The sequence below is a fragment of the Monodon monoceros genome, unplaced genomic scaffold (assembly GCF_005190385.1).
Source record: "Monodon monoceros isolate NGI ecotype Baffin Bay Population unplaced genomic scaffold, NGI_Narwhal_1 Super_Scaffold_16, whole genome shotgun sequence".
NCBI lineage: Eukaryota > Metazoa > Chordata > Mammalia > Artiodactyla > Monodontidae > Monodon > Monodon monoceros.
This window is the reverse complement of record NW_021703772.1, coordinates 71469517-71495746: the sequence shown is the minus strand read 5'-3', so window position 1 is coordinate 71495746 and position 26230 is coordinate 71469517. Positions and strand designations below refer to the sequence as shown.

Genomic DNA, 26230 nt, shown 5'->3' with positions numbered 1-26230 from the left:
TTATCCAAACAAGCTGAAACCTTACATATTCACAAAATTTTAAAAAATATTTATTTTAAAATTTTATTTAAAAATTTAAAAAATAATTAATTTATGGCTGTGCCAGGTCTTAGTTGTGGCATGTGGATCTTAGTTGCAGCATGCAGGATCTTTAGTTGCAGCATGCAGACTTCTTAGCTGCGGCATGAGGGCTCTTAGTTTCGACCTGCACGTGGGACCTAGTTCCCTGATCAGGGATCGAACCCAGGCCCCCTGTACTGGGTTACCCACTGGACCACCAGGGAAGTCCCTATCACAAAAATTTATATGTAGATATTTACAGTGGCTTTATTCATAATTGCCAAAACCTGGAAGCAACCCAGATATCCTTCAATAGGTGAATGGATAAATAAACTGTGGTACATCCAGACAATGAAATATTGTTCAGCACTAAAAAGAAATGCACTATCAGGCCATGAAAAGACATGGAAGAACCTTAAATGCATATTGCTAAGTGAAAGAAGACAATCTGAAAAGTCCACATACCCTGTAATTTTAACTTTATATTTTGGAAAAGGCAAAACTGTGGTATCAGTAAAAGATCAGTGGTTGCCAAGGGTTGGGGGAGGTGGGAAGGGAGACATGAATAGGTGGAGCACAGAGAACTATTAGGGCAGTGAAACTGTTCTGTAAGATACTATAATGGTAGACACATATCATTATACATTTGTCAAAACCCATAGAATATACAACATAAAGATGAATCCTAATGTAAACTATGGACTTTAGTTAATAATAATGTATCCATACTGGATCATCAGTTTTACCAAATGTCCCACACTAATGCAAGATGCTAATAATAGGGAAACATGGCGAGAGATAAGGAGGTGTATGGGAACTCTCTGTACTTTCTGCTCATTTTTTAACCGAAGACTGCTCAAAAATTAAAGTCTATTCTAAAAGATCAAGTCTAACCTTTTCCAATCCTTTCTAACCCTTTCCATTTCTCTAATAGTCCAGTCGGAAATGGAGTGATTGCACCAAGGAAATCTATCTGACCAAAGGGGTCTATAAGGAGAGTCACAGAATGTTAGAGGTGGTAGGGGCCATCTTCATTTACTGATAAGGAAACTGAGGTCCAAAGAAGGGACATCACTTAGCCACAGGCACACAGTGAATGCCAAAAAATGAACCAGAGCCCAGGTCGTCTGCTGGACTCTCCCACCCTCTCCAGGTTCAGTCTCTCTTGCCAAAGTATCAATGTCTTGCTCAACTTATTTATTTCCATCATTCCTCTCAGACTGTCAATAACGGGTTTATATACTAAACCCAAATCCAAAGCAAATCCTTCCAAATGTACACAATGTTTATTAAATACGAAAACATCCTGATTCTGGACACTTCTGTCCTGCTAACTACACAAGTAAAATGAACAGCTCTATGCAGTCATGTATTTGGAAAAGTCATCTCCACCCCCCACCTCGGGCACCAAAGCATATTGTATCAATGTGGATTACTTTGCGTGAAAACTAATTGTCAAATAATGGTTAGATTTACAATAGAAGTAGAACCTTAATGAATCAACATCATTTAGGCAAATAACCCTTTTCAGCAGTCTTTTATTTTTAAGTCATTTGAACTAAGGGAAGGCATATTTTCCCCACTGTTAACTCTGATGCATACTTCCTCATTTTTTATGCTAATATGACAAAACAGACTACTTAACCACCTCTGCATGGAATAATACACTATTTCATCAAAATCTCTCACTATGATGTTCTACTTTCCAGTCACACCTCATACCTTTTATTTTTCCTTCTCTTTCACTTCTCTTTGACCTCATTCCAGACTCCAATCCCTTGACTTCATTTTTCCTGGCCTTTTATTTCTCCCTTCTTCATCCAGCCTGGATACCATACCCTCCCTTGTTTCTCTGTTGCATCCACCTGGCCAACTCTGACTCCTGGGGTCTCTTCTTTTTTTCCCTCTTTTTCAAAACTAAAAAAAAAATTTTTAACTTCCAGCTTTATTGAAATATTTTGAAATATAATTGACATATAACATTTTGTAAATTTAAGGTGCACAGTGTGTTATTGCAAAAGGATTACCACCATAGTGTTCCATCTTGTCACATAATTACCATTTCTTTCTTGTGATGAAAACATTTAATATCTACTCTCTTAGCAACTTTTAACTATATTACACAGTATTGTTAACTATAATCACCATGCTCTATATTCCTCAGAACTTATTCATCTTATAAGTGGAAGTTTGTACCCTTAAACCACATCCCCCCTTTTCCCCTACTCCCACCCCTGGTAACCACCATTCTGCTCTCTGTTTCTCTGGGTTTGGCTCTTTTAGATTCCACATATGAGTGATATCATACATATTTGTCTTTGTCTGACTTATTTCACTTAGTATAATGCCCTCCAGATTCACCAATATTGTTGAAAATGGCAGAATTTCTTTCTTTCTCATGGCTAAATAATATTCGTGTGTGTATCACATCTTCTTTATCCATTCATCCATTGATGGATACTTAGGTTGTTTCCATACCTCGGCTATTGTGAATAATGCTGCAATGAACATGGGAGTGCAGTTATCTCTTCAAGATCCTATTTCCATTTCCTTTGGATATACACCCAGAAGTGGGATTACTGGATCACATGGTAGTTCTATTTTTAATTTTTTGAGGATGGGGCCTCTTCTTTCTTCTTCATAGTCTCCTTTCCCTCAATTCTAGTGAAGTAGCTGAGGGCAGGTAGAGGAAATCTATTAATTCTCTTGATGCTTGCCTCTACTAATATATGGCTTTTAATTTCATCTGGGCCCAGTAAGCCTCTTCTGCAGTCTTTTTATTTTGTCTTGGTCATTATCCTCTCTCATTCCCCACATAGAATATTTCAATTTTTTAATTATGCTCTTCAAGCTGAAACCCCATTTGATACTTGTCTTTCCCAGCAGAAAACCTCACCTTCTACTCAATGGGAAAATAGGGGCCATCAGGTGTAGACAAACATCTTCAAAGACTTATCTGCTCTCCCCTTCCCTTTCACACAGGTCTTTCTCTTTTGTCCTCAGAGAGGAATGCATGCTTCCTCCCATCCCATCCAATCCTAGTTCCTCTTTATGTAGGTTTAGAACTGCGCCTCTCATCCCATCTGCTCCAAGATTTTCTTCCATTAATGACGCCCCATCTCTCCCCGGCATCATCAACTTCTGTCCATCGTGTTTAGTTTTTGATGTGTTTTGTTTTCTTTCCTCTAAGCTTCTCAACCTGTGAATCTCTTTCTGCTCTCCTTTGGGAAAAAATCTTCTTCAACCCTCCTTCTCTCTCTAGCTATGGCCCATCTCTACATACTTCTCAAGATTTCATGTTCTCTATTTCCTAATTTCCCTTTCATTTTTCAGCTCACTCCCCTCTGGATTCCGGTGGTCTCCTGCATTTCCATTGGTTAAAATCACCAATGTTTTCCTGATTCCTGGATTCCAGTTTTATCTGACTTTGGCTCTTTGTTGTTTAGCAATTGGAGCAATATTGACTTGACCCTACATTGTATTAAGAGGGTATTTGGCCAGGGAACCAGATACCCTCTTAGGACTTCTCAGGACTGACATCAACCCACATAAGGTCCCTGGGGAGGGTACTGGGCTGGGCACTGCTGAGCTCCCTTGTTGTGAGATAAGTTAGGCCTAGATAACTTTAGACCAAAACAGAGGAGGAGTCCACCTCTGTGAATTTCAGGTCCCCTAGGCCCAGGAACGGGAAAAATGGGATGAAGAGGAAAGGCTGATGAGGAAGACCAGTGAAAAGCCTCGTGCAGATAATCCAGGAAGCAAAAAAGGATAGAGGTCTGAATTAAGACAGCTGGCAATAGAGATAACCAGTTCATGAGAAGTGTGGGAAAAAACTGACAGAATTGTTGGATTAGAGAGATGAGAAAGAGAGAATTTAAGGATGATTTCTGAGTTTCTAGCTTGGGAAACAAGGGGTATATTGTCTTCATATTAATTCAAGGAGAATATAAGAAGAAGAACTGTTTGGGAGAATAGAAAAAAAGTCTGAAATTCTGCTTGTGATTAAGTTAGCTTGGGAAAAAAGAGAAATAGGTGTATACTAAATTTGCTGAGATGTAATATTGTGAAAATGTCTGAATTTAGACTATACAGGAAATCAGAGTTAACTTTGTACAGATCATGAGGTCTAATTAAAAAAAAAGTCTTTGATATATATAGTTAAAATTTGTCTTTTTAGATAAAAAGTTGTTGAGCAAAGACCTAACAATTAGGTCTTTGTTTCTCCAAGAGGGTTTTAGGATTAAATGAACCTAAGAGAAAGGAATCTGAATCTCTGGCTTTCCCTAGATTCAACTCAGCAGAGGGGTCAGGACTGGGGGTTGCCAACACTATTTGCAGAGGAGATCTCCCAGATAACGAAACATCTTGCCCTGGGATCAGGGAAGGGAACATTCTGTGAGAGGAGAGTCATTGGTAGCACTTCTAAATTTGTCCCCTATACCTGATCATTGGGTGTATTTACCTGCTTTTTTAGGTGCCTGGTTTTGAAATATCAACTTTGTCAGACCAGATGTGGGTGTTGGATTAGTTAGGAAGATTGGAAAAAGTTGTCTTCAGTTCTTCTGAGACATTTGGAACAGGGGAAATGAGGAAGGGAACACAATACAGGCAGTTCTGATCATGTTGAGAAGGACTTTCATGGAGATTGTTCAGTGGGAGTTAGAAACATAAACTAGATATTTGAACTACTGACTTAGAAGTGGTTGATGAATGTCGTGGGGTGGGAGGTGGTGTGCTGGATCTCCTGAAGGGAGCACACAGAATGGGAAGCAAGTGGATCATAGGTGGAATCCCTGCTGATCCAGTAGTTTAAAGAAATGCTGAGTCAGAGGAATCAAAAACAGAGCCTAAAATCAAACATTCAGAGATGTAGGGATGATTACGTTTATTCTTTTAAAAATGCACACAAAGTCTTAAGGATGCCTTGCTTTACAATAGCTGGACACTTTATTTCTTGTCATGCTATATGCCTAACATAATAAAGCCCAATCTAGAGATATTTTTTCCCCAACAAGGATCAACAACACTTTTACTTAAAAAATAAAATGACTTTATTATGGCATCACTACTACATATACCTGTACTTTTTGCATCCAGTTTGTTTAGTTCTTTGAAGAAAGTCTTAACAACTAAAATTGTACCGATCATAGAGCAAGAGAATTACTTTAACAGATTCAGTAAAAAATAGTTCAGGACAACTGTACTATAGAGTTTTAGACTATACTAACGTTGTCTTAGAAATTTATTTACAATGTCATCATAGTATAAACACTCTAAATTTTAAAATAAATCTGTGGATTTTATACAAAAATATTCTAAAGTACAAGTATAAGTTAAACACTGAATAAAACATTCATCATATGCAGAAGCTATTATTAAGAATATATTCTAGGTGGTAAAATTCAAAACGATAACCACCAGACTGTTTCCTAAACCATCCCTAATTTTAAATATTTTAGTAGTAATCACAAGGTTTAGAGTTTCATGGTAAAATTCTCATTTTTACAAATGTGAGATACACAGTTACCTTCACAGGCCTCTTTTCTCTTTAGCTTATGTAAAAAGGCAACAAAGTAATAAAAATTTCTTAGTCAGAAGTTGCCATACTATATATTAATTGTGAAATTTTCAAAAAATCTTATCCTTAGCTGATTCCCTTTAAAAAGAAAACAGTTATATGTTGTACATAAAACAAAAAAACACATTTCAGAAAAATGTTAAGTACTAAATCTTTTTTTAAAAAAAACTATGACCAGAACAAAACATTTGCATTTAAATAATTTTGGTGTGAAATATCTTTGGAATAGCATAAGAAACTCTTGCCAAGAGGCACCATTTTGCTGTTTACATGTTTCATTGCTCAATAATTTCCCCCAAATGCTACAAATGACTATTTTAAAACAATGTTGACATTATTTACAGTTGTGTTTTTACCTTGAGGTACTAATTTTGCATTTGGCTCGGATGTTCTTAAAAGGTAGATCTGTGACCTAGTAATATGCCAGTTTTGATTTCCTAAGACGTTGTGTTAAAATACCATTAAAATATACATATCCTTATTACCAACCACATTCTTACAGAGAAAAATGCACATTAAACATTACCTTATGAACAATTTGGACTTTAGTTCCAGCTTTGGTTCCTTTTCATTCTATTAAGTAGTTATAAACATGGCATTTGTGGGTAATTGTGTAATTGTAGATACCAGGATAGCAATTAAACAAAAAAAGAAAAAGTACTTAAGACTTCTACGTTGAAACAGAGTAAATACTGACACTGGGAAAATTTTAAATGGCCCATTTTTCCTAAACCATCAGTGCAAATTAGCAAACCTTTAGAAGAGTTTAGTCATGGAAAGAAGAAAGCATAATTTCATCTTCATTGGCTCCTTGCTGATACCGAACTGAAGAGAAGCCCACCCAGTGCAAACGGTTCCTTTGGAAAAGGAACCAGATCAATCCGCTGATGAGAGCTAAGAAACTTAGCACAGCAAATGTGATACCCATTCCTCTGTAATCAGGGCCTAGAACAGGGAAAGGTTTGACGGTGGAGGAGAGAATATAAAAGTGATTATTATTGATTTTATACATTAGGCTCTACGTCACATATGTGAACACTGTACAAATTAGATACAATAAGTACCTGATTGTTTCATAGTGTGAACACAATTCAAATTCAGCATCAGATACTCAAGTGTTTTCTTTTCCAATTTAACTCTTTTCATTCAAATCCTCTTCATTGCTATAGCAATTGTCTTCCAAAGAAATTAAAGTGCTATCATTATTCTCACTTCCCTTCCCATCATCTCTGAGACCATCATTCCCAGTATATTACCTTACTTTGATAGCAAATTGCTAAAAGTTGTAAATGTTTGTGTTTGACTTACCTAGTGCCAAATAAAGTATTATTTGCTTTAAAGGAATTTAAGCCTTCAGGATGACCTCATTTAGTTCCTTGCTACTCAATTTCAAACACTGTCCCAGGCCCCTGTCTACATGCTGTCGAGATGGACTCATTTTTTCCCATGGCTTTAATACCATCTCTATGCTGACCTCCCTTCTCTCTCATATGTCCAAAGGCGCACACTGCACATGCCATGTGGATAGCTCATCTCCACATGGATAGTTCAAAATGCCGAAACAGAACTCTTGGTTTATACCACTCTAACCCTGCTCCCCCCCAAATCTTTTTTTTTTTCCCCCAAATCTTTTAGTCACTCTCCATTCCACTCAGAATGGAACCTGAACTCTTGACTCGGGATTCCAAAGCCCTAAGTGTCTGGCACCTGTCTACTTGGCAGCTCTTCCCTGAGGCCACAGCAAGTTGTTCTGTCTTAGGCTCTCTGCTCCAGCTGGCACCTCTGCCTGCTATGACTCCTACCCTGGTTCCCAAGGCCTTTCCGATCTCAGCTTCAATATCTCCTGCTCTAAGATGTCTTCTCTGATAACCTGATCTAGAGTAGTCAACCTCCTAGTCTCCATTATATAGAGTTTATAACTATTTGATATTTTCCTCTCTTTTAAAAATAGACCTGCTTGGTTACTTATTATGTCTTCCTCCATTAGATTGTAAGCTCTGTGAGAAAAGGAATCTTATCTGTCTTGTACATGGGTATACCTCCACACATAAAACAGATAATCTAAATATTTGCTGAATCAACGCATAAATATATAGATACTGGTCACCTAGAATTAGGGTTTTATTTTTAATATCTGTACACCAAACTGAACATTTTATGCTAATCTTTAAAAATGTTGATGTGAAAATTTTAGAGCTTATTAAGATTTTTGTGGTTATTTTATGTATCAGTTATGATGAAATGGAAGTTCAAATTATGATTTCCTATAGATACTCAGGACATTTTAAGTAATGAAATAGTTTTGCATTGTTCTTAATTATGAGTTTTATGGGAATGAGGAGAAAGGAAACACACTGCAGAATTAGACCTTTGAGTTTTTACATGTTTGAACTATGGAATAAAATACATCTTAACATTTTCACAGAAGTGACCTCCCTAACACTCTGGCAGCTTCCATTTTTCTTAGGAAAGAATATACAAAGTTTGGACAGTTTAGCACTTTGCTCTGGGAGTCCTAGACATCTTTTGCATTTACTGTCATTTGTAATCTATCTATTTTTCTGAGGAAAAGAATCTGTGAGTTAAGACTGTTTGGATATACTCTAAGGACTAAGTACTTTAGGACAAAGTACAAAACTTTGCACATAATTGAATTGTACAATTATTTCCTGACCTATTTTGCAAAGTGTTCCTTAAGGACAGGTTACATACTTACCCAAGGGAACTCTGCAGACAGCTCTTCCATAGCCACGTGAACATTCAACTTTTATCCAAGTTTCATTTGAAGCTAACAAAATGCTACATTGTCCACTGCCACTCTTAAATTTATTTGCCCATTTGACAAATGTCACTTTTGATCCATCTAACCAATTCCAGGACTGATCTAAAGAAAGAAATTAAGTATAACTATGTTTATTGCAACTAAATTCCTAAGGTTAAAAGGTGCATGGCTCATATAATTTATTTCCTTAGAACTGTGCTGTGCCACCATTTTAAAATGAAATTTATTGAAAGTGAAAAAATTAAAATCAGTCCATCACCTGCACTTGCCACATTTCAAGTGTTCAATAGCCATATATGGCTAGTGATTACTACGTTGGACAGAGTAGATATAGAACAATTTCATCTTTGCAGAAAGCTCTGTTAGACAGCACTGATGTAGAATATGGTGCTTTGATTAAAGTGCAGAATGCCTGTACATTTACTGTGTGACGGATAGACTTCTAAAGACCTGTATCCCTTTTCTCTTGCTCTCCGCCCCCCTCCCCCATTAAAAATCATTCCCAGTGTGCTGGTGGGCGAGGAAAGGTACAGCGGGGTCCAAGAAGGCCTCCTCACCGTGACTCCATTTTTGCTTTCCAGCTGAGGTTGCACCACCTTGTGGTGATAGTATAAACACAATTTATAATTCATTTAGATGGCCAACTTTGAATTCACTGACTTTTTGACACATACTTAACATTTTGGAATTCACATTTATTTTAATTATTTAGAATTCAAATTTGCATAAAATGTGAAGCAGACTTCCTATTCTTCTATCAAATTTGTACTCTTCATTCTTTATCAATTCCAAGTGCACTGAAACCCTCTATCTATTACGCCTTATTGAAAAACTCTTCCACAAACCTTTTTGAACCAAATTTCTGCAATTTTACTAAGCTAGTATGAAAATAAAAATCACCATTAAGACTTAATTTAGGGCTTCCCTGGTGGTGCAGTGGTTGAGAGTCCACCTGTCGATGCAGGGGACACGGGTTCGTGCCCTGGTCCGGGAAGATCCCACATGCCGTGAAGCGGCTAGGCCCGTGAGCCATGGCCCCTAAGCCTGCACGTCTGGAGCCTGTGCTCCGCAACGGGAGAGGCCACAACAGTGAGAGGCCTGCGTACAGAAAAAAACCCCCCCAAAAAACCAAACAAACAAACAAAAACAAACAAAAAACTTAATTTAGCTCTATGGTAAAAAACGTTCCAAGAGGGAAGGGAACAACAGGAAGAGAACTTCTGAATAACAGTTAAAAGCTACAAAAACACTGTGTGATAGACACTAGAAATCTAAGGGTTCCTGGTGGGGGACACGAGGGACACAGATATTGTCACCGGAGAAAAACAAATTCTGTTGACCCAAGTATCTTAAGCCTCTAAAACAATTCCAGTTGATTTAACCTGATTTTCTATTTCATTAGTGTTTCCATCATTACTAATAAGTCACCTGTTTATTCATTAGGAGTTTATGAGCCTCTAAAACAGCAGATCTAGTTTATTCATCACCAAGCAGCATCCGAATTAGCCACCACTTGACATTCTTTAGTGAGGCTGACTTGGTATTTAGGACAAGTTAGAACTCTCTTTGCACACTGTACATACAGATATGTCATTTACCGGCAGAAAGTTGAGATAATCCAAGCCAAACTCTCATGGTAATGTTATTATTTTCCCTTATCAGTCTGCTCACAAATTTATTCTCATCTTCATCCTTTATGGTAACGATAGTTGCAGAATGATCTGTTGAAGGAAAACAAATCCCAAACCAATTAGCTTTATGCAAACTAGGGAAGTGGTTTATTCTCAACCAGCCATTTGAAAAAAACTATCAGGATCAAGATCACGAAGATATTCAAACTTGACATGGAATGTTCTTAAAATCTGGTATTTATTTCAGATTTTTAAAAATATAACATTAATAGCTTTTAAAAAAGTTAGTAATGTTCTAGATTGAAACTTTGCATATAGAAATTTTACATTTCCTCAAAATGTTTACCTGGTAATATTTTTGGATCTTGGAACTACCTAACCAGTGAGACCTTTCTGTATAAACAGCAAGTCATAAGAATGGGGTATGTAATGGTAGAAGTCTGTGCTCCCCTATAGACTTTCAACACTCTCTCCTCAACAACCAGTTCTGTATAATAACTCAGCTTTAACTTTGCTTCTGTTAAAATGAAAATGAAAGCCAATAGGTTTGGGATGTCAGAGAGCATTGGCCTTCCTTTTAATATTATTTTATACATAAGAGTACTTGGTCATCCATTGTAAGTTCCTAAATATAGTATGGCACTGAATGGGTGAGTATTCTTGAAGCTTGATAGGTTGCCCTAAACCCACAGAGGTAAGTAACAGTGCTATCACCAGCATCAGGCAAGGGATAGAAACAAAATAATAACTAGACTTGGAAATCCATCCTAAATGGAATCAAATAGTCTTCAACCCAAACAAGCTTATCCATACTTGAACTAAAGCATTTCTTTTGTGGTGTGAAGTATTTAAAGAAGGGCAAAGGAAAGCCTTTTCTCCTCTACAGATCACCAGTGTGCAGGCACTTTACCTTGTTTAATACTACGTAATCCTGTAGAAAAGGTATTATCACTATCTTACAGATGTAGAAATGGAGGGGCAAGAAGATTAAGTAAGTTTGTCAGACTTTCATAGCTAGACAGCTTTAGAAATAGAAAGTCAATCTCAATCTTTCTAATGATAAGAGTAGTTACGAATGCTCTCCATATGCAGAGCTCTGTGATAAATTAGCACACATTATCCCGTTTCATTCATTCCTACAACAACCCAACCTTTACCCAAACTTTGAAGTGAGTACTATTTTCATTCTCATTGTTCAGAGGAGAAAGAGAAACAATTATGTAGCTTCCACAATATCATTCAGCTTAGTTAGTATGGAAGCTAGGATTTGAACCCAGGCCTGTCTGTCTCCAAGGCTTAAGTGCTTAAACCCTACACTACAATGACAGTAAACCTTTTTTTCTCCTTTAGGAACAAAAGGCTTCTGACTTTCAGAACATGTATATAGAGCTCAAAATAGTTCCCATCACGTGTAACATGTATAACACACAACAGTTCCCACACAAAAGTTTCCATCATGTAGTTAAGCAGTAACAAGGAGATTTTTAAATCAGTAAAGTGTCTCCACAAGTTAGTAAAATAAATAAGATAAATGTCATCTGCCTGCCAAAATTGAGACGCAAGGATGCAGGTACTCGAAATACGCTAGGTGGTCTCCCTAGGAGTCGTTTCACAGTTTGACTACCCGCCAAGTTTCTCATGGGAGGGAGCCAATCATTGCTGCTCTTTCATTTTAGTTAAATCTGAAGACAAAACGTCCTGTCCCTTATAGTGTTCAGAGGTGTGGGCCATCCCTTTTGCAGAATGGATGAACAACCCATACTTCTTAGACTTTGTTACCCTGGTCAGGCTAAGCTTACTTATTAATGACTAGGTAATGAAAAATCTACAATTTTGCATTTACTGCTTAACTAACTTTACAAAAAATCAGCTTCTTAACCCTTTCATTTAAGCACATCTAGCTATATTTAAAACGGTTTCATTTGTCAGCATTTTCACATATTAGTTTACTTAGCAATTTTTTTGGTTTGGTTTTGTTTGTATGTTTGTTTGTTTTTGCAGTACACGCGCCTCTCACTGTTGTGGCCTCTCCTGTTGAGGAGCACAGGCTCTGGACGCGCAGGCTCAGCGGCCATGGCTCATGGGCCCAGCCGCTCCGCAGCATGTGGGATCTTCCCGGACCGGGGCACGAACCTGTGTCCCCTGCATCGGCAGGCGGACTCTCAACCACTGTGCCACCAGGGAAGCCCGATCATTTTTTTTTTTAACCTCTTTATTGGAGCATAATTGCTTTGCAATGTTGTGTTAGTTTCTGCTGTATAACAAAGTGAATCAGCTATATGCATACGTATATACCCTCCCTCTTGCGTCTCCCTCCCACCCTCCCTATCCGACCCCTCTAGGAGGTCACAAAGCACCGAGCTGATCTCCCTGTGCTATGCGGCTGCTTCCCGCTAGCTATTTTACATTTGGTAGTGTATTTATGTCAATATTACTCTCTCACTTCATCTCAGCTTACCCCTCCCCCTTCCCCGTGTCCTCAAGTCCATTCTCGACGTCTGAGTCTTTATTCCTGTCCTGACCCTAGGTTCGTCAGACCATTTTTTTTTTAGATTCCATATATGTGTGTTAGCATACAGTATTTGCTTTTCTCTTTCTGACTTACTTCACTCTGTTTCACAGACTCTAGGTCCATCCACCTCACTACAAATAACCCAATTTCGTTTCTTTTTATGGCTGAGTAATATTCCATTGTATATATATGCCTCATCTTCTTTATACATTCATCTGTCAATGGAGACTTAGGTTGCTTCCATGTCCTGGCTATTGCAAATAGAGCTGCAATGAACACTGCGGTAGATGACTCTTTTTGAATTATGGTTTTCTCAGTGTATATGCCCAGTAGTGGGATTGCTGGGTCATATGGTAGTAATATTTTTAGTTTTTTAAGGAACCTCCATATTGTTCTCCATAGTGGCTGTATCAATATACATTCCCACCAACAGTGCAACAGGGTTCCCTTTACTCCACACCCTCTCCAGCATTGTTTGCAGACTTTTTGACCAGTGTGAGGTGATACCTCATTGTAGTTTTGATTTGTATTTCTCTAATGATTAGTGATGTTGAGCATCCTTTCATGTGTTTGTTGGCAATCTGATTATCTTCTTTGGGGAAATGTCTATTTAAGTCTTCTGCCCATTTTTGGATTGGGTTGTTCGCTTTTTTGATATTGAGCTGCATGAGCTGCTTGTATATTTTGGAGATTAATCCTTTGTCAGTTGCTTCGCTTGCAAATATTTTCTCCCATTTTGAGGGTTGTCTTTTCGTCTTGTTTATGGTTTCCTTTGCTGTGCAAAAGCTTTGAAGTTTCATTAGGTTCCATTTGTTTATTTTTGTTTTAATTTCCATTTCTCTCAGAGGTGGGTCAAAAAGGATCTTGCTGTGATTTATGTCATAGAGTGTTCTGCCTATGTTTTCCTCTAAGAGTTTTATAGTGTCAGGTCTTACATTTAGGTCTTTAATCCATTTTGAGTTTATTTTTGTGTATGGTGTTAGGGAGTGTTCTAATTTCATTCTTTTACATGTAGCTGTCCAGTTTTCCCAGCACCACTTATTGAACAGGCTGTCTTTTCTCCATTGTATATTCTTGCCTCCTTAATAAAAAAATAAGGTGACCATATGTGCGTGGGTTTATCTCTGGGCTTTCTATCCTATTGCATTGATCTATATTTCTGTTTTTGTGCCAGTACCAATATGTCTTGATTATTGTAGCTTTGTAGTATAGTCTGAAGTCTGGGAGCCTGATTCCTCCAGCTCCATTATTCTTTTTCAGGATTGCTTTGGCTATTTGGGGTCTTTTGTGTTTCCATACAAATTGTGAATTTTTTGTTCTAGTTCTGTGAAAAATGCCAGTGGTAGTTTGATAGGGATTACCCTGAATCTGTAGATTGCTTTGGGTAGTATAGTCACTTTCACAATGTTGACTCTTCCAATCCAAGAACATGGTATATCTCTCCATATATTTGTATCATCTTTAATTTCTTTCATCAGTGTCTTATAATTTTCTGCATACAGGTCTTTTGTCTCCTTAGGTAGGTTTATTCCTAGGTATTTTATTCTTTTTGTTGCAATGGTAAATGAGAGTGTTTCCTTTATTTCACTTTCAGATTTTTCATCATTAGTGTATAGGAATGCAAGAGATTTCTGTGCATTAATTTTGTATCCTGCTACTTTACCAAATTCATTGATTCGCTCTAGTAGTTTTCTGGTAGCATCTTTAGGATTCTCTATGTATAGTATCATGTCATATGCAAACAGTGATAGCTTTACTTCTTCTTTTCTGATTTGGATTCCTTTTATTTCTTTTTCTTCCCTGATTGCCATGGCTAAAACTTCCAAAACTATGTTGAATAACAGTGGTGAGAGTGGGCAGCCTTGTCTTGCTCCTGATCTTAGAGGAAGTGTTTTCAGTTTTTCACCACTGAAAATGATGTTGGCTGTGGGTTTGTCATATATGGCCTTTATGTCATATATGTTAAGGTAGCTTCCCTCTATGCCTACTTTCTGGAGAGCCTTTATCATAAATGGGTGAATTTTGTCAGAAGCTTTTTCTGCATCTATTGAGATGATCATATGGTTTTTCTCCTTCAATTTGTTAATATGATGTATCACATTGATTGATTTGCATATACTGAAGAATCCTTGCATTCCTGGGATAAACCCCACTTGATCATGGTGTATGATCCTTTTAATGTGCTGTTGGATTCTGTTTGCTAGTATTTTGTTGAGGATTTTTCCATCAATGTTCATCAGTGATATTGGCCTGTAGTTTTCTTTTTTTGTGTCATCTTTGTCTGGTTTTGGTATCAGGGTGATGGTAGCCTCGTAGAATGAGTTTGGGAGTGTTCCTCCCTCTGCTATATTTTGGAAGAGTTTGAGAAGGATAGGTGTTAGCTCTTCTCTAAGTGTTTGATAGTATTCGCCTGTAAAGCCATCTGGTCCTGGGCTTTTGTTTGTGGGAAGATTTTTAATCACAGTCTCAATTTCATTGCTTGTGATTGGTATGTTTATATATTCTATTTCTTCCTGGTTCAGTCTTGGAAGCTTGTGCTTTTCCAGGAATTTGTCCATTTCTTCCAGGTTGTACATTTTATTGGCATGTAGCTGCTTGTAGTAATCTCTCATGATCCTTCGTATTTCTGCAGTGTCAGTTGTTACTTCTCCTTTTTCAGTTCTAATTCTGTTGACTTGAGTCTTCTCCCTTTTTTTCTTGATGAGTCTGGCTAATGCTTTATCAATTTTGTTTATCTTCTCAAAGAACTAGCTTTTAGTTTTATTAATCTTTGCTATTGTTTCCTTCATTTCTTTTTATTTCTGATCTGATCTTTGTGATTTCTTTCCTTCTGCTAACTTTGGGGTTTTTTTGTTCTTCTTTCTCTAATTGCTTTAGGTGTAAGGTTAGGTTGTTTATTTGAGATTTTTCTTGCTTCTTGAGGTAAGACTCTATTGCTATAAACTTCCCTCTTAGAAATGCTTTTGCTTCACCCTGCAGGTTTTGGGTTGTCATGTTTTCATTGTCATTTATTTCTAGGTATTTTTTGATTTCCTCTTTGATTTCTTCAGTGATCTCTTGTTTATTTAGTAGCATATTGTTTAGCCTCCATGTGTTTGTATTTTTTACAGCTTTCTTCCTGTAATTGATATCTAGTCTCATAGCGCTGTGGTCAGAAAAGATACTTGATATGATTGCAATTTTCTTAAATTTACCAAGACTTGATTTGTGACCCAAGGTATGCTCTAACCTGGAGAATGTTCCATGAGCACTTGAGAAGAAAGTGTATTCTGTTGTTTTTGGATGGAATGTCCTACAAATATCAATTAAGTCCATCTTGTTTAATGTGTCATTTAAAGCTTGTGTTTCCTTATTTATTTTCATTTTGGATGATCTGTCCATTGGTGCAAGTGGAGTGTTAATGTCCCCTACTATTATTGTGTTATTGTCGATTTCCCCTTTTATGGCTGTTAGCATTTGCCTTATATATTGATGTGCTCCTATGTTGGGTGCATAAATATTTATAATTGTTATATCTTCTTGGATTAATCCCTTGATCCTTATGTAGTGTCCTTCTTTGTCTCTTGCAACAGTCTTTATTTTAAAGTCTATTTTGTCTGATATGAGAATTGCTACTTCAGCTTTCTTTTGATTTCCATTTGCATGGAATATCTTTTTCCATCCCCTCACTTTCAGTCTGTATGTGTACCCAGGTCTGACAGTGAATTTTTTTTTTTTTGACACTGATCATTTTTAATGGCTATTTCAATATTACATTGAGCTCATGTATCATAAAATACTTAACCATTTCCCCACCACTTGGCAATTGGGTAATAATGCTATTATAATTAGTGAGTGCTTTAGAAATATTTTCAAAAATATAATCTTTGTTTTAAAGGGTTTCGTTAAGAAAAATTCCAATGATTAAATTACTGAGTCAAAGAAAGTCAACACATTTTAACTTACCAAGCTCTGAACAAAACCGTCTGGCTTCTGAGAAACTGTGCAATGCCTGATCAGATGTGTAACAGTGGTCCCTGTACTGAATCCACTGTGACTCATTCCCTTTTACTGCTGGACATCTTGATGAGTATGTATGAGAGGACACCTCTTTAGCTGTAAAAATGTTAGACATAACTGTGAAAATGCACAGAAAAAAATGACTGACTTTTAAAATCTCATTAAATGTCACTGACACTGTGGTTGACACTGTGGTTCCTATGGGTAGGAAGCATTCAATTCAATACACATCAGAGAGAGCTACAGCCCACACTTGCATTCTTGTTAGTTTTTGGGATACCATTTTTAAAACTGAGAATACAAAGGAAAGTACTTAGCCCTCTAAGATGAATTTAGACTAAAGTAAAAACAGTTGGAAAGACAGACTAGGAGAATAAGAAAAGACAGCCTGGGTAGACCTGTAACTACTTTGAAATAATAATTAAAATTCTTTATTTCTTTGGATTCCTTTTTATAGTAATAATAAAAACGTAGTTGTACCTTGCCATAAAAAAAAATCACACCCACAAGTGAAAATTTGGTAATTTGTTTACAAAGCACAACAGATCAGCACAGCAAAATCTGTCTCAAACAAAAGAAGTGTGGCTTCGCAGCTCTTAACAATTCCCCTTGTTTCCATTTAAACTCTTTAATTTTTAATTGTGCTGTGTAACACAAGAAGCCTGTGTAATGAAGCCTGTGCCCCTTAAGACCATTGTTAATTCCAACAGAAGAGAGTATGAGAACTGGAAAGTAAATTGCTGGCATCCTGTTGGTGGGGTACAGATTATCTGAATCAAATATCTGACCTCGTATGGCCAGTAATCTCAACCCAAACCATTGTTCTGTATGCATTATGTATGGTCTGCATATCCTTCAGTCACTGAAGGCCTCTTCTGCTTTTTTCTCCTTGTCACAGCTTGGTAGAATTCTTTTTATTTATGATCCCTATGATTCCAGAAGAATGGCTGCTGCCCTTTCCTTCTTCATCAAGAGACTTCAGGATGGCTCTCCATTCCTCCTTCTGCTTCTCTATCCTCTGTTTCTCCACCTGGGCTTGTTCTTTTTTGAAATCTAGTTATTTGATTGGCTTCTGCCTCCATACTTCCCACTAATGCCACTAGTCTGAGTTCTAAGTCTTCCTTCAGTTTGACAATTGATTACTCCTGGGTAAGTTTCCTAGTTGCAGATGACGTTTGGTCATCTGCAAATTCATCTGCAAAGTGTGTAAGACTTGTGACAATTCTTCATTAATGCTGCCGGAGGAGGAAGACGGTATTAGCAAGCTCTTGATTCTACCACATTGTGAATATAGTTTCTTTGCCAAAAATATACAGCTGACTACTCCTTCATTGCACAGGCAGTAACGTGTGTTGCTTCATTTGATGCAAAACATGTTGAACATTGGCTACCAATGCATGGCTAGGACAAGTGGACTTTTATGAATGGGCTGGCTTTAAAAAAATTCTTCTTACACTGGGAACATATGGAAATGCCTTATCTTCAAAGTCTGTTTCTAGTCCAGGCTGCAACTGGGCTGTTTTAGACTGCATACATTTTCTTTCCTTACTGTTCTTCATGAAGTTTTGCTTCCAACTCTTGCATTGTGGTAAGTTTATTATATTCCTCTCAAGAAGATTCAACTTTTTAGAAAGGGGTAAAATATACGCAACATAAAATTTACCACTATAACTATTTTTAACTGTACCGTTCAGTGGCATTAAGTACATTCACATTATTGTGCAAACATCACCATCATCCACCTCCAAAATTTTTTCATCTTGCAAAATTGAAACTTTGTTCCCATTAAATAATAACTCCTCATTCTTCCCTCCTCCCCGCAACCACCATTCTACTTTATGTCCCTGTGAATTTGGCAACTCTAGGTACCTCATATAAGTGGAATCATACAGTATTTGTCCTTCTGTGACTGGCTTATTTCACTAAGCATAATGTTAATGTCTTCAAGGTTCATCCATGTCGCATTATGTGTCAGAATTTCCTTTCTTTTTAAGGCTGAACAATATTCCACAGGATGTACACAGCACATTTTGCTTATCCATTCATCTATCAATGGACACTTCAGTTGCTCCTACCTTTTGGCTATTGAGAATAGTGCTGCTATGAACATGGTTTTACAAGTATCTGTTCGAGTCCCTGTTTTCACTTCTTTTGGGTACATACCCAGATGTGGGATTGCTGGATCATACAGTAATTCTATGTTAAATTTTTTGAGGAGTCATCATACCATTTTCTACAGTGGCTACACACCATTTCACATTCCCACCAGCAATGCACAAGGGCTCCAATTTCTCCACATCCTCACCAGTACTTGTTATTGTCTTAAGATCCAGTAAAAGTTTGCACTTGTATTCGTTTCCCAGGGCTGCCATAATCAATTAGCACAAACTTGTTGACTTAAAACGACAGAAATTTATTCTCTCATAGTTCTGGAGACTACAAGTCTGAAAATAAGGTGTTAGCAGGGTTGGTTCTTTCTAGAGGCTCTGAGGAAGGATCTGTTTCATGCCTCTCCTAGCTTCTCGTGGTTGCTGGCAATCCTTGGCTTGTAGCTGCATCACTGCAATCTTTGCCTCTGTTATCAAATGGCCTTCTTCCTGTGTGTCTGAGTCTCTCCTCTTATAAGAACACCAGTCACTGGATTTAGGGTCCATCCTAATCCAGTATGACCTCATCGTAACTAACTACCTCTGTAAAGACTATTTCTAAATAAGGTCACATTCTGAGGTTCTGGGTGGACATGCATTTTGGGGAACACCATTCAACCCAGTACATCACTGAATTTGTGTTTGAGCTGTTTTCATTCTCCTTTATCCTATAAAGTCTGTTTCTCTAACACAGATGTCCTCTCCATTTCTACATGCTTTATCATATTTCTCATGTATTTCAATTGTTTTTCTAAAAGATTAAATTTATTTTCTATACCTAACAACTAAGATGTCAGTTCTTGATTGTGTCTTGATTCCTCATTCTCTATGTCATTCTCCTTTTCTTGTATTCACTTGTATATCTAGATAAGGTGTTCACATTTTCTTCTGCTTAAATCCGTTGAAATTCCAAATGTTAAATCTTCTCTTGAGGATTCTTCAGAACAGAAAATATGGTAAGCACTGAGAGAACCAGAAGCTTCAGATAACCACATGGCCACCAACTCGTGGCCTGCCCAGAGCGCCTCTGCAGCTTGTGCTATAGGTTCCTGTGCTCTTCATCATGATTCATACTCCACCCACCAGGGAACGACCCCAGGTCCAGCCCCTGATGGAAGGGGCTCTTTCCTTAGATTTTAAGGATCCTATATGTTTGGAAAATGTTTAGTTACACAAACATTTCTTTACTATAGAAACTTTCAGAGCCATCAATATGGTAAATCATAGAGGTATTTTCCAAATTTCTATGCTGTGGAACCCTTTTTTGAAAGGAGCATCTCAGCCTTTGAAAAACATTGCTAAGTGAAATTAAAATTCACAAATTCTAGAGCAAAACTCATCTAGTGACAGAACAACTGAAAGTCTTTGAGAACAAATTCCCTGAATGGGCATATCATATTTGTTTCTCTTCACAAAGTATCAAAAGTATTTTGATAGGACTTGTGAATAAACCTTATTTAAAATCTACAAAAAGTTCCTTTGAGTGTTTAATCATGTGCATAAAATAAATGTCATGTTTCAGTAAATATACAGTTATTTGAAATCAAGTCTTACATTTTGTAGGTTTATAACAAATAGCACCATCCTTAACAGAGTTGCATTTTTCATGTTTCCAAATTCCTTTTGGATCCAAGACAACACAATTTCCAGCAGATTTTTTATCTTTCCATGGGATGTAGTCAAAGGCACTGCCATCAGACCATTCAAAACTTGATTCACTTCCCTGTGTTAAGAATAATAGAGATAACTTGAATTCAGATGTATGACTTCAAAAAGAACATTAAGAAGAACATGCATGGAGAGAGAGGCACGGACATATATACACTAACAAACGTAAGGTAGCTAGCTAGTGGGAAGCAGCCGCATAGCACAGGGAGACCAGCTCGGTGCTTTGTGACCCCCTAGAGGGGTGGGATAGGGAGGGTGGGAGGGAGATGCAAGAGGGAGGAGATATGGGGATATATGTATATGTATAGCTGATTCACTTTGTTATAAAGCAGAAACTAACACACCATTGTAAAGCAATTATACCGCAATAAAGATGTTTAAAAAAAAAAAAGAAGAACATGCATGCTTTAAAAAATACAGGGATGGAGTGTTAATTATTTGCTTACAAGTATTGTAGATCTGGACCTATTTGTAAAATCAGGGATTTATTTTTGATGCATTGATCTGAGACATTTGCTCTGGCATAATTTAAATAGGATTTTAAATTTAGAGACAGGGTTACTATATCTCTAGACTTGTTTTTTTTGTTTAAAGGATGAGTTTATATAACACTTGAAATTAGATGACATGCAAATGTCTTCCATTTGTCACAATTATAGATTTACAGTCTCAACCTTCACATTATTCTAAATATTGTCTTTTATGTTTTATAGTTTTGTGGTTTGTGTCTCTGGCTAGATTTTTTCATATTACAGAAGTCATCAACCAGCAGGGGTCTGGAAGAGAAAAATACTTCCCAAGAAACTCATACGGGAAGATTAGTTTTGACTTGTCCTCGATTCTATAATCTTAATTTGCCATCCTTTTATTTTCCCCACTTTGTTCTAAAGATTATTTAAATTAGGCCTTCAATTCTAATCTCAATAGATGTCTATTTTTTGTATACTAGACATCATTATCAGTACATGAATATACTAATTAACAGGGTTTGAATAGTGGTACAAAAGATGTGTTTACCTGCAGAAAATTATTTTCAAATAGTGTTAATTTCTAGGGGGAAAGTGGGGAGAAAATATACATCTATTAGTCCTAATGTTAAGAGTTTTACTTGGCACCTTATACAGTATAAATTTTGTCCTAATAATCCTCTATTAAGGAAAATATTATCACCCCAATTTTACAGATGAGGAAATAAGCTTGCAAAGGTTTAATAACTTGCTTGTGATCACCCAACACGTAAACAGAAGACCTGCCACTCGTATTGGAACTCAGGTTTTTCTGATCCTGTGCTATTCCCTTTTCACCAGCTCTCCAACTGGTCTATCCCAAATAGGTTACAGGGGTGTTGTTGAGACATTAATCTACTAAGCCCTTGGGATGGCTTGGCAGTGTCCAGGGCAGCTGCAGTCCTGGCCATTTGCCTAGATCACTCTATAAATATAATTTTCCATTTGCTCTATGTTGTGAAAAGATAGAAAGCACTATGGGATGCAAATGTAATCCGAGGACTTAATCTGATGTTATACTTTGAATTAATATCTTATGCTCAGATTTCCAGCCCTCTAACATATTTGGAAAATTTCTGGAAAACAAAACAAGACTTACATCATGACTTGAGAGCCCAACCCATAGTGGAAATCCATCGCGCTTTACGATATCTTCCAGAAAAAGCTGGCCATTTTGGTCATGAACACTTGCCAAATGACCTCCACTTTGAGAACATGTGTTTAATGCCTCATACCATGTTACCCTTTTTTGAATAACGTTATAAATACCATCTTCATGTGGAATAAACCGTGGCAGAGTAGTATTACAGTCTTCCTTGTAGTCAACTGTAATATTTAAATTAAAAGTGTTAGTGATTAAATTTAAATTATTCAAAATACATATTTTGGGTAAGGTTGGACATGCAATCATTTCAAAAGTTAAATAAAACTGGGGCATCCCTGGTGGCGCAGTGGTTGAGAATCTGCCTGCCGATGCAGGGGACACGGGTTCGAGCCCTGGTCTGGGAAGATCCCACATGCCGCGGAGCAACTGGGCCCGTGAGCCACAATTACTGAGCCTGCGCGTCTGGAGCCTGTGCTCCGCAACAACAGAGGCCGCGACAGTGAGAGGCCCGCCCACCACGATGAAGAGTGGCCCCCGCTTGCCACAACCAGAGAAAGCCCACGCATGGAAACGAAGACCCAACACAGCCAAAAATAAATCAATATTAAAAAAAAAAAAAAAATCTTCCTCCCCTGAACCCTTGGATAGCCTTGATCAGATACTTTAAAAAATAAATAAATAAATAAAAAATAAATAAAACTGGGCCTCTTATTAATAAGGGAGGTCAAATGCATACTTTCTCTTATAGCCACAGCATATATAATAGGCTCTTAACTATTACTATTGTCTGAGTGATTAAAAAAAGGCATAAACATTGTCTTTTATTTAAGGAGCTCACATATTAGTTGGGCACAGAAAACAACAACACCTGAAATGAGGGCAGAACAATTAACCACTAAAATATGTGTGACTGACTAGAGAAAGAAAGAGTCATCTGAATTAAGGGAGTCAGAAAACCTTCTTGATAAATTAGATCTCCAGACTTTAGGTTAGCTGAAATTAGGACCAAAAAGAAATAAGGTAACCAGAAAGTCAGCTAAAAACAAACAACAGTAATAACAAAACCACAATGATGGTATTTCAAAAGGACACAGAAGCCAAGTAAAAGAGCTCCCAATGGCCAAATCTGAAACAATTTGAGCAAAATATTAAATAATAGAGTCTATTAGATTATAACCCAAAGTATAAAATAAATAACCATGAGCCCGTGCTGATATAAATAAACGATGAAATAAATTTTTTTTAATGGGAGAGAATAGACAAATCTCCTGTGTAGAATTCCAAGTAACTTATATAGATACTTCCCACCTCAGGAAGGTAGAGAACAACTCTCCATTCCACAAGTAAGGACTGAGTATGGTAACTTCCTTACAAAGAGTACGATATGGAAAGGGGGAAGAAGAGTAACTCTGCAGTGGAGAAAGCTAATGAACGTTACCTAGACCCAGGTGATCAAGGTTAAAATCAACAGTGATAAGTAAGTCATGCTGACAGAATATACCCTTCACAGGATGTGATGAGAATGACATTTTACCTCTGTGGTTTTTTCCCTAAACCCCAAACCCATAACCCCGGTTTAATCATGAGACAAACATCAGCCAACCCAAACTGAGGGACATTCTACAAAACACATGACCAGTGCTCCTTGAAATTGTCCAAAAAAGCAAGAAAATCTGAGAAACTATCACAGCTGAGAAGAACCTAAGAAGACATGAAGACCAAGTGTAACATAGTATCCTGGATGAATTCCTGAACAGAAAACCAACATAAAGTAAAAACTAAGAAAATCTGAACAAGGTATGGACTTTAGGTAATAATAATTTACCAACATTGGTTTATTTGTTGTGACAAGTGTACCATACTAATGTTAGATGTCAACAACAGGGGAAACTGGTTATGGTGTATATGGGAATTCTCTGTACTATCTCTGCGACTTTTCTGTAAATATAAAACTATTCTAAAATGAAAATTTTATTTAAAAAGGAAAGAAAAAAGAAGGTAGAAGACATCATGACAGGAAAAAAAAAACATAAATAAAGGTGCAAATGAGAATGGGTATACACTGTACATGGGACAGTGAAGAGATCAGCGTGACAGGAAAAGATACTTACTGAACCAAAAATGGGGGAAAAAATGGAGACTGAGAGCCTAGAATTTTAGAAGAGACTCTGGTTTCTAAAAAGTCTCAAAAGCTTACATGAACTCAAAGCAATTAATAACAGGGAATCCCTGGAGATTGTTGATGGAAATGGTGCATCAGAAAGTTATTCTTCAGGACTGTGAAGGGAGAAAATGGGCCTGGATGCAACTGTGATGGGCTCCATGTTAGCAGAGGGCTTAGAGCAGAATGGCCGTAGGAACAGTTTTCAAGCTGTGAAAATTTAAAAACTGACATGCATTTAAAAATACACGTATTTAAGGAATTAGGCAAGGTTGAGAGACATTCACTTTCGGCCTGTAATGTCAAAACTCTACCCAAACACACTTCCTTATTTATAGAAATCTTATCTATCCTACAAGGTCCAGCCAAGTTTTTCCTCCTCCTCAGTACATTCTTTGTTTTCATTATTCCTGTTTTCATTGGTCTCTTTTGACTTCCCAACAAATGTAAGTCTGTACCAAATAACCTAAGACTAACCTGCATAAAACAGTGATAAACATTTAATGCTGTCTCCCCAACTACATTTTATTCCTTGAGATCAAGACCATGACACCAGGGAGTGTGTCTTTTCCTTCCTCTGTGACGTCTACAGTGCCTCTCATAGGACTGAATACAAGGGAGCCACTCAAAAAGTACAACTGCATGATTCCCGCTAGTGAAGCTAATGACTTTACATTCTCTTTCCCTGGAGTAGAAACCCTACATTAGCATACTTACCCATTTCAATTTTGCAAGCCAGAATGCTGTGCTGGTGAAAGTAAAGTATGTCTTCAACAACATTAAAGGTTTGAATATCCCAGAAGCCATCAGTATTCAAGCCAGCAAAAAACTTGCCATTTTTTACAGCTGGTCTTCCTGATCTCCAGTGTGTATATGACAGCGTGGTCTTATCAGACCACATGAGAGAATTATCTAGAAAAGAAACACTTTTTTCTATGCTTAGAGATTAAATCAAGACTTGAATTACACTTATGAGGTTAATATTTCAAACTCAACTAATTTTCTTTCTTCTTTCACCACCTTCTAAAAGGTTGTATAATTATGTGTATCCCTCTAAAATATTTTCTAACAGTAAACCATGCTTATTTTTAATATAGAAAGTACACATTATAAACATGAAAATTAATATCTACTTATCATTCTACCATCCTGAAATAACTTTACATTTTGTTATTTTTTCATCCAATATTCATTTTTTCCTACCTATATGTTTAATTGTAATGGAAATTAACATAATTATTTTATTAAAAAATTAACATATATAAAACTAGTGATAGAAACCTCTTCTCTGGACCTAAACTGTGCACAATTTATGTCAAATGATTTTTGACAAGGGTGCCAAGACAATTCAATGGGGAAAGAATAGTTCCCGGGACAACAGGATATCTACATGCAAAAAAAATGAAGTTGGACCTTCTCCTTTCACCATACAAAAAACTCAAAATTGATCACAGACCTATATGTAAGAGCTAAAACTATAAAACTCTTAGAAGAAAACACAGGAGTATGTCTTCACGAGCCTAGGATAGGCAAAGTCAATAGACACAAGTGATAAAATAAAAAATAGACAAACTGGGCTTCATTAAAATTTTTAAAGTTTTTGTGCTACAAATTATACTACTAAGAAAGTGATGAGAGAAAATATTTACAGATAATTTCTTTGACAAGGGACTTATATCCAGAACACATTAAAAAGTGCTTAAAACTCAATAATAAAAAAGACAAATAATTTAAAAAATGGGAAAAGGATCAGAATATAGATTTCTCCAAAGATAACATACAAATAGTCAATAAGCACACGAAACGATGTTTAATATCATTAATCAATAGGGATATGAAATAAAAACCTCAATGAGATACCACCTCATGCCCACTGGGATGGCTATAATCAACATAACAGATAAAAGCAACTGTTGGCATGATATGGAGAAATTGGAACCCCTAATGGACAATGGTACAGCAGCTTTGGAAAACTGTTGTTAGTTCTTCAAAGGGTTACACAAAGACCCAGCAATTCCACTCCTAGGTATATACCCAAGAGAAACAAAAACATATATCCACATAAAAACTTGTACATGAAT

The 26230-nt window shown here is 37.0% G+C and overlaps 1 protein-coding gene and 1 pseudogene across 5 annotated transcripts in view; both read right to left on the bottom strand.

The window, feature by feature from the left end:
- Window positions 1-26230, bottom strand: part of LOC114896665 (CD302 antigen) — a 129661-nt gene that overhangs the window by 28381 nt on the left and 75050 nt on the right. Inside the window, exons 29-36 of one of the 5 annotated variants that reach the window (XR_003793869.1) lie at window positions 24867-25061; window positions 21983-22209; window positions 20264-20432; window positions 16509-16679; window positions 10019-10141; window positions 8355-8522; window positions 6703-6814; window positions 6445-6583 (exon numbers count right to left, since the gene is read on the bottom strand). Coding sequence is in view for 4 of the 5 variants with exons in the window: in XM_029224776.1 (XP_029080609.1) it covers window positions 6405-6583; window positions 8355-8522; window positions 10019-10141; window positions 16509-16679; window positions 20264-20432; window positions 21983-22209; window positions 24867-25061 (1232 nt within the window). In the remaining variant the exon portion in view is untranslated. Of the gene's footprint in view, window positions 1-4934; window positions 6584-6702; window positions 6815-8354; window positions 8523-10018; window positions 10142-16508; window positions 16680-19411; window positions 19647-20263; window positions 20433-21982; window positions 22210-24866; window positions 25062-26230 lie in introns of those variants that run through there. The other 4 variants (XM_029224776.1, XM_029224777.1, XM_029224781.1 and 1 more) reach the window with 4 other exon arrangements.
- LOC114896962 lies at window positions 17369-18146 on the bottom strand (annotated as a pseudogene).